Raw genomic sequence first — 9,883 nt, 5'->3', positions numbered from 1 at the left:
TATCTGGCGGAGTGCTCCCAGAAAAAGAATTCAATAACAATTCTCTCGCTTTACCCAAGTGTTACAGTGATTTTACCCGACAAAAAGGAACAAAATGACCTACAATGTTGACTTTCCTAATCTTGTTTACTTTTCTCTCTGCGTCCACCAACATTAAATAAATATACAGCTCATTGCCTTTTGTGTACGCTTCAGTCACACGCTGTATAGAATTAACACGAGACAAGTCCACGGAGGGGACACACAGGACAAGTCCACGGAGGGGACACACAGGACAGGTCCACGGAGTGGATACACAGGACAGGTCCACGGAGGGGATACACGGGGCAGGTCCACGGAGGGGACACACAGGACAGGTCCACGGAGGGGACACACAGGACAGGTCCACGGAGGGGACACACAGGACAGGTCCACGGAGGGGACACACGGGGCAGGTCCACGGAGTGGATACACAGGACAGATCCACGGAGGGGATACACGGGACAGGTCCACGGAGGGGACACACAGGACAGGTCCACGGAGGGGATACACGGGGCAGGTCCACGGAGGGGATACACGGTGCAGGTCCACGGAGGGGACACACGGGGCAGGTCCACGGAGGGGACACACAGGACAGGTCCACGGAGGGGATACACAGGACAGGTCCACGGAGGGGATACACGGTGCAGGTCCACGGAGGGGATACACGGTGCAGGTCCACGGAGGGGACATACGGGGCAGATCCACGGAGGGGATACACAGGACAGGTCCACGGAGGGGATACACGGGACAGGTCCACGGAGGGGATACACGGGACAGGTCCACGGAGGGGATACACGGGGCAGATCCACGGAGGGGATACACGGGACAGGTCCACGGAGGGGATACACGGGGCAGATCCACGGGGGGGGGGATACACGGGGCAGATCCACGGAGGGGATACACGGGACAGGTCCACGGAGGGGATACACGGGGCAGATCCACGGAGGGGACAAACAGGACAGATCCACGGAGGGGACAAACAGGACAGGTCCACGGAGGGGACACACAGGACAGGTCCACGGAGGGGACACACAGGACAGATCCACGGAGGGGACACACAGGACAGGTCCACGGAGGGGACACACACACAGGACAGGTCCACGGAGGGGATACACAGGACAGGTCCACGGATGGGACACACAGGACAGGTCCACGGAGGGGACACACAGGACAGGTCCACGGATGGGGCACACAGGACAGGTCCAAGGAGGGGATACACAGGACAGATCCACGGAGGGGACACACAGGACAGATCCACGGAGGGGATACACAGGACAGATCCACGGAGGGGACACACAGGACAGGTCCACGGAGGGGATACACGGGGCAGATCCACGGAGGGGATACACAGGACAGGTCCACGGAGTGGATACACAGGACAGGTCCACGGAGGGGACACACAGGACAGGTCCACGGATGGGGCACACAGGACAGGTCCTAGGAGGGGACACACAGGACAGGTCCACGGAGGGGACACACAGGACAGGTCCACGGAGGGGATACACACGACAGATCCACGGAGGGGATACACAGGACAGGTCCACGGAGGGGACACACAGGACAGGTCCACGGAGGGGATACACAGGACAGGTCCACGGATGGGGCACACAGGACAGGTCCACGGAGGGGACACACAGAACAGGTCCACGGAGGAGACACACGAGACAAGTCCACGGAGGAGACACACGAGACAAGTCCACGGAGGGGATACACGGGACAAGTCCACGGAGGGGATACACGGGACAGATCCACGGAGGGGATACACAGGACAAGTCCACGGAGGGGATACACGAGACAAGTCCACGGAGGGGATACACGAGACAAGTCCAAGGAGGGGACACACGAGACAAGTCCACGGAGGGGATACACGGGACAAGTCCACGGAGGGGATACACGAGACAAGTCCACGGAGGGGACACACGAGACAAGTCCACGGAGGGGATACACGGGACAAGTCCACGGAGGGGATACACGAGACAAGTCCAAGGAGGGGATACACGGGACAAGTCCACGGAGGGGATACACGAGACAAGTCCAAGGAGTGGACACACGAGACAAGTTCACGGAGGGGTTACACGAGAGAGGTCCACGGATGGGTTACACGGGACAGGTCCACGGAGGGGATACACGGGACAAGTCCACGGAGGGGATACACGAGACAAGTCCAAGGAGGGGATACACGGGACAAGTCCACGGAGGGGATACACGGGACAAGTCCACGGAGGGGATACACGAGACAAGTCCAAGGAGGGGATACACGGGACAAGTCCACGGAGGGGATACACGAGACAAGTCCAAGGAGTGGACACACGAGACAAGTTCACGGAGGGGTTACACGAGAGAGGTCCACGGATGGGTTACACGGGACAGGTCCACGGAGGGGTTACACGGGACAAGTCCACGGAGAGGGTACAATCTGACATCTGCACCCCCGGGGGCTGCAACGCTCACAATTCACCCCTGGGAGACAGAAACGTTGTCATCCCAGGGGAGGGATGTATTAGCATGGCATTGACAGAGGCGAGCCACGGCGATAACACACCTGGACCATAATATGGCAACTGTTTTAGATGTTATAATGAAATAACGAAACAGAACCTACAACAATTAAGACTTGAAAGTATCAGTTTCTTTCCTCCAAACGCAAACCGCAAAAAATGAGAGATTAAAATTGTTAAAAATCGTTACATGAATTTGTTTTCAGATTTTAGCTTTGTAAGCAATGACAGAAGCCAGTTCCTGGTCGCTTTTAGAGCCGGTTATAAAGATTACGAACACTTGATGCACACATCAATGGCATGTGGCCTGATGGTGACATAATGGAATATAAGTGTTTGAAAGGGTACTTTACATGAGTTATGTTACACAGTTATGTTTGTTTCTATGTTCAAACAATAGTTCAGGTAAACAAGCTGTTATTCAATTAGCCTCCGATCATAATATGTCAGTTATTTTAGCTGACATTTCTCAGTGAAAAGTATCTTGTGTTAAATTATACACGGGGGTGATTGATATGTCCTGAGCCTCGCCTAGAAGTACTCGACCACCGTTTTGCTGACGATGTTGGAGGGAGTTTATCCCAGTTTCGTGTAAGTCACTCTTTTGGCGGTCCAAAAGATTCACCACAGTTGCTATGACGTCATCGTTCGTTCTTGGGGAAGGACGGAAGTCTGACGGAGCGAGACGAGAAGAATGAGTTCAAAGCCACACTCGTGGATTCTAGTTATGGCAATGACTAATGTGTACACTAGCGCATTGTTCTGATGGAAGAGCACTCTTGGTCTTAATTTCTTTCGGTAATTCCAACAAAAGTATAATAAAGCATAATATGCTCCATTTTTTGTCTGACATTTGGGAGATAGTCCGCCATGACGACCACCTCCGCGTCCCAGAACCCGGAGGCAATTACCTTGCAGTTGGCGGGACAGTCTTTGCCTTCTTGGGGCGGTCGGGTAGCCTAGTGGTTAAAGCGTTCTTTCGTCACGCTGAAGACTCGGGTTCGATTCCCAACATGGGTACAATGTGTGAAGCCCATTTCTGGTGTCCCCCGATGTGATATTGCTGGAATATTGCTAAAAGCGGCGTAAAACCATACTCACTCACTCCCTCACTTTGCCTTCTTTGTAGGTGGTAATGCCAAATGCTACCACTGTTTTGATTGTTGTTTGAACCTTTTTGATTGTCGCAAGAACCTTTCTGGGGCAGCTTCAAACAGAGCTAGATTATCAGGCGTCAGAAGCTATTGAGCTATTGAGATGATACTTTCTTCATTGGCAAAATTTCTGTGATAAAGGGGTGTACTTTCTCCTGGGAAATGCCTACAAAACCAGCAACACGACGCTCAGACATTCGTCTTTCTGCCATCAGCATATCGTGGATTCTAACATTTACCGTCATAATAAAGCAGACACCGTCGTTTTACCAGACACCGTCGTCTTAGTGATGAGGGGAGCTATATGTGACAGACACCGTCGTCCTAGTGTTGAGGGGAGTTATATGTGACAGACATCGTCGTCTTAGTGTTGAGGGGAGTTATATGTGACAGAAACCGTCGTCTTAGTGTTGAGAGGAGCTATATGTGACAGACACCGTCGTCTTAGTGTTGAGGGGAGTTATATGTGACAGACCATCGTCTTAGTGTTGAGGGGAGTTATATGTGACAGACACCGTCGTCTTAGTGTTGAGAGGAGCTATATGTGACAGACACCGTCGTCTTAGTGTTGAGAGGAGCTATATGTGACAGACACCGTCGTCTTAGTGTTGAGAGGGGCTATATGTGACAGACACCGTCGTCTTAGTGTTGAGAGGGGCTTATGTGACAGACACCGTCGTCTTAGTGTTGAGAGGGGCTATATGTGACAGACACCGTCGTCTTAGTGGTGAGAGGAGCTATATGTGACAGACACCGTCGTCTTAGTGTTGAGAGGGGCTATATGTGACAGACACCGTCGTCTTAGTGTTGAGAGGGGCTATATGTGACAGACACCGTCGTCTTAGTGGTGAGGGGAGCTTCATGTGACAGACACCGTCGTCTTAGTGTTGAAAGGAGCTATATGTGACAGACACCGTCGTCTTAGTGTTGAGGGGGGCTATATGTGACAGACACCGTCGTCTTAGTGTTGAGAGGGGCTATATGTGACAGACACCGTCGTCTTAGTGTTGAAAGGAGCTATATGTGACAGACACTGTTTTGACAGGCCATGACAATTGAATGCCACAGTAAAACCACATCTGAAAAAAACTACCACAATGAATACAACTCTGGGCAACAGAATAAAAAACACACAGGATATTACAAGCTGAACGTGACATTCGTCCGGACTGTAATCATTCGCCGACATTTCGTTTGTACCGCATGCTGAACCCGTGAGAAGAAGTTAATCTGTTTGAATATTTTATAGAGACTATTAGTCCAATTTTGCTGCTATATCCTGTAGAATAATTGGTTTTACTAGAAGAAGTCGAAGACAAAAACAACAATGTCTGCCGGCTAGTGAACGAATCAATAAATACAATACAACGCACAGAACAGAAGTTTGCATGTGGCATGTGAGTTATTCCTCGTCGGTAACGGTCACGTCGCCACGGCTCCACACGGCAATTAAATAAGATTTTGTATCAGTTAGCTTTGTTACTTTCATTAAAAACTGTATTTTGGAAAAAAAAAAAATTCTTGTTTTAATGATCCTTAAAATGTGATCATGGAAGCTATTCATTCAAAGAAATCCCTTTTATCGGTGTTTTATGAAAATCATTAAACTTGCGGGAGCTCTGTGTAGGACGGTCCACGACGCACAGATCGATGGCTCGTGGCACGCACGGCCTCAATTGGCCTTATACTGGGCCTACCTCTCGCTGACGCGGCCGCTGAGACCAGAGAGGTATACACACACATACTAATGCCCCCTTTCTTCAACATTCAGTAGTTAAATTATTGTTTAATGTAGTTACTTAGCCGACCTGCTGCCTTTCGCCTCATTTCGACCCGGGTTTGAAATACAGATGCATAGTTGGTGATACGAACTGAATAATTTGCCTCATTGGCTAAGATTGAAAGGATTTCAAGTTCTGATCCTTGCATTGGCAATGGAAGAATCGGAACGATGCAACTGCATATTCGTAAGAAAGTGTTGGCACAAGATAGTCCTAACAAGCAGTTGCAACCGGGGACCGGGACTGTGGACGACGGGGAGATCACTCACATATACACGTCACATGGTAAACACCACGGAGTATCTCAGTCGGGGAGAGGCGGGGACGGTCTGTGTGGTAAAACGCCGCTTTGAAAACTGAGTATTTCAGTTACATACGGTATGCCAGCCACGAGGGGATTCAGATCTAAGGCGATTAGCACTTTGGTGAAACACTAGAGTATGGTCTAGACAAACCTTAGACATTATCGAGGGAATCTGGATTCGAACCCACGATCATAGGTTTCTGGGTTTCCCGAGGGACCCAGCTACGCACAGCGAATTCCGACACCTCAGACGACTCGCCCCCGAGCGTCATCACCGCTGACTTATTTATCATAACTACCAGAAGAAATCAAGGTTAATGTATAGTTTATCATTAGTGTTGTTATATAAATTAATGGTTTATGGTTTATGGCGAGGATTATAATTCTAATTGTTTTATTGCAATTATAATTATCATCATAAAAGTATGATTATGATTAATATATTATGATTATGATGAATGGTATTATTATTGTTGTAAATGATGATGATGATGATGATGATAATAATAATAATAATGTTGTGTTGTTGTTGTTGTTGTTATTATTATTATTATTATTATTATAATTTGTTATTATTAACAACTTCTTCTGAGTATTGTGCCTGGCACCACGACTGTTTTTGGAATGCTGGTTGATCACATGACATTTATCATCGATAAAATGCCAACAGTACCATGTACATAATCCATGTCTGGTGTCTTATTTCCCAGTGCTTATATTATTCATACAGACGATGGAACCTTTCTGGATTTCTATATTCGTTTCAGCTTGGCCTTGTGAACCCAGTGATCCGAGGGTCTTGGCAACGCTGTCGCAGGCTGCTCACGGCAAACGCTGGGGCCGGCCGGCGGGCGCGCAGCACGCTCATCCACATTAACTGACGACACTTGTGAAAACTCTTATCACTACGTGATTTGTGTGTCTTCTACAACGACACTACGCAGGAAATATTTACAGCTCTTAGAAAAATCGTGGGCAATTATGCGTTGTTATCGATCTGCCATTATTCAGATGTGAAGCAGGAAGGGACATGTTTATAACGTACACTCATCAGCAGTGCTGGCAAGCATTTTATTTTCGGGGGTGGGGGTGGTTGGAGGTGTTGGGGGTGGGGCGGTAATTATTTAAAAAAAAATATATTGAAGCCCCTGCTTAATAAAAATATTCATTTCTTGCCATTTTCGTGCTGACTTGACCAAAGAACCCAGTTCATAATATCCTGTTTATGTTGGAAAGAAATAGTTTAGCTCCTAAACGTGTACAAAATGTTGATCTCAAACCCTAAATGGTTCTGTTATGAATTTTAAACTGACGTTATTTTCGTAATCCGTGCTAAAATATAATTGTATTTCCGTAAATAGAGGGTAGGGTAGATGGTATATTGTTCTCGCTGTGACATGATTGGTAGTTGGGAATGGTGGAGCATATCCGGGGAATGGGTGAGTAAATGAATGTTGTTTTACGCAACAGTAAGCACTACTCCAACTACATCCCGGCAGCCTGTATATGAAAGAATCTGGACCGGCAACCGAGTGGTTGATAGCATGATCAGCGATCCACGCTCGCGGGTAATGATGATACAGCCAGGCAACACGTGTTTTGCTGTTTAACGCCGCACTAGCAATAGTCCAGCTATATATCTGGTCTGTAAATAATCGAGTCTTGATCAGACAAGCCAGTGATTGACATCATGAGCATCGACCTATGCAACTGGAATACGATGACATGCATCAGCCCATTCAGCGAACCTGACCACCCGATCCCGTTAGTCGCCTCTTACGACAGCATAGGCTGCTGAAGACCAGTTCGAACCCGGATCGTCAGGGGGAGCAACACATTGTAAGCACTGGCCCTCAATGTACATATAGGTAGTACTCGGCTCGGAACCTCACGGAGACCTCATCGTACAGATGTATATAGCCGCACGTGTTATACATGCATGTCACGTGATACTTAAGGTCTTGATGACGTGATATGAAGCGTTTAAAAACAAAACAAATAACTTACAACTCATAAATTATGATGTCAATGGAGTCGGCATTACGCGAACATAACCTTATAATTCATAAAAGTTAAAATTCTGGTGAATGTTGATAAAAAAATTCGAAATGTTATTCCTTTGCTGGTACCATTGTATTGATTGCCGTGCTCCATAACTGTCTTAGCTACCCTAGACTTAAGTAACATTGTATTATTCTAAAGTTTATTAATACAAATACCTGTCTCACAAACTCGGACGGGTCCTCAGTAATGTCCCGCTGTAAGGAATTAAATAACATCTATTTCTGAAGTCAGTTGGTCTAAATGATGCGAGCGTATTAACACTGGGGCAAAAGTTACGATTATCGGAGAGTTTCGCTTGCTGGGGAAACACAGACCTGGGGCCTTTAAGACCCCAATCAATGCTCTCTTTAACCGATTGAAACCTGGTCATTTGGTCACTCTAGGAATTGACGCTGTGTGTCTTTCGTGTACCCGCATAGACGGCGGTTGTCAACGCAGCAACCGACTTATATCGACTTCGATACTTTGAAAAAGTCTTTTATATACAAAATCAATTACGAATCGCTTACTGACAGTTATTTCCCCATTGGAGTTTACCATAAGAGGCTGAAGGTTCTTGTGGGGGACTGGTTCCCATCTTGTGTTATAGGAATTAGGGGAGACGTGGCCGATGCAAGTGGATAGTCGACAGGTGATAGATCGATTGTAGATGAATAGATAGTTATCTGGATGGCGCTATACTGTTGTCACCTGGTGTATTATGATATCGGACTCGGGGTTTGTGGGTCGATATCTGCGAGTCGCTCTGCTGATTTGCTGAAAATGAAACCATGTTGGTCGCCATTACATTGTGAGGTTAATGGTGACGACGCAGAGACCATGTCATCCATCCAATCGCTCACTCCTCAGAGGGTCTTAATATGTCACTCGTGCATATTGTCACTCATGCACACTATCACTCACTCCTCAATGGGTCTTAATATATCACTCATGTGTGTGTGTGTGTGTGTGTGTGTGTGTGTGTCCTTTCCCCCGTCACGAGATGAGAGAAAATGATATTTTACGAGACACGTGGAATATCATATTTATATTGTCCTTTTTGTGTTGTTGTCTGTCGGAAAATTAAAATATTCTATTACAAATTAAAACTTTGAAACATAAATTCTCCCAACCTAACACACAGACGTTTCACCATCCCTTGTAATTGCGACTTAAAAAATAGTTCCGTGTTTGCAAAATCGTTAAATATATGAACAAAAGTAACAAAAAAATATTTGAGGTTACTAAAATTCTTTATCATACATTTGGATATGATTAATTACAAAATCAGCTACAACAAGAAATATTCTTAAAATCTACGAGACCGCTGTTAGAAACGAAAGGATACACGCAGGTCAAGTAACAAACGGCGCTGTGCGAAATGAACAGTCTCGATTGAAGTTAAATTTACAGTTTATAACAAAACATTGTCAAGAGAATAACAAACAGCATGCAAGAAGCGACAGTAACTCCATAAATGACCATCTGTCATTTTTTTGCCTTGTCATTTTGGAACTAACGTAAAAATGAATCTAACAGTTTATGTATGGCTAGTAAAAGGGAGACAATTTGCGGGGAGGAAATATCAAGTGTCATATTCACTGCAATGAAAGTATCACTTTTCTCAACTTCCGAAAACCCGGGCTTTCACACTGAAGTATATAATAAATAAATAAATGTACATTATCACTCACTCATGTACAATATCACTCACTCATGCACACTCTCACTCATTCATGTACATTATCAGTCACTCATGTACATTATCACTCACGCATGTACATTATCACTCACTCATGTACATTATCACTCACTCATGTACATTATCACTCACTCATGTACATTATCACTCACTCATGTACATTATCACTCACTCATGTGCATTATCACTCACTCATGTACATTATCACTCACTCATGTACATTATCACTCACTCATGTACATTATCACTCACTCATGTACATTATCACTCACGCATGTACATTATCACTCACTCATGTACATTATCACTAACTCATTCACAATATCACTCACGCATGTACATAATCACTCACTCGTGCACACTATCACTCACTCATGTAC

General features: G+C 46.2%; 1 protein-coding gene across 1 annotated transcript in view; it reads left to right on the top strand.

Annotated features, from left to right (window-relative positions):
* Positions 1–2,441, top strand: part of LOC139446278 (hornerin-like) — a 6,517-nt gene extending 4,076 nt beyond the window's left edge. The window contains exon 2 of the mRNA XM_071227632.1: positions 196–2,441. Within this exon, the coding sequence (XP_071083733.1) occupies positions 196–2,441 (2,246 nt within the window). The remainder of the gene's footprint in view (positions 1–195) is intronic.
* Positions 2,442–9,883: the final 7,442 nt, after the last annotated feature.

Source organism: Haliotis cracherodii, unplaced genomic scaffold, assembly GCF_022045235.1.
Source record: "Haliotis cracherodii isolate W230 unplaced genomic scaffold, xgHalCrac1.p SCAF_6, whole genome shotgun sequence".
NCBI classification, from domain to species: Eukaryota; Metazoa; Mollusca; class Gastropoda; order Lepetellida; family Haliotidae; genus Haliotis; species Haliotis cracherodii.
Note: the sequence above shows the minus strand (reverse complement) of the source record. Positions and strands in the feature narration are given on the sequence as shown.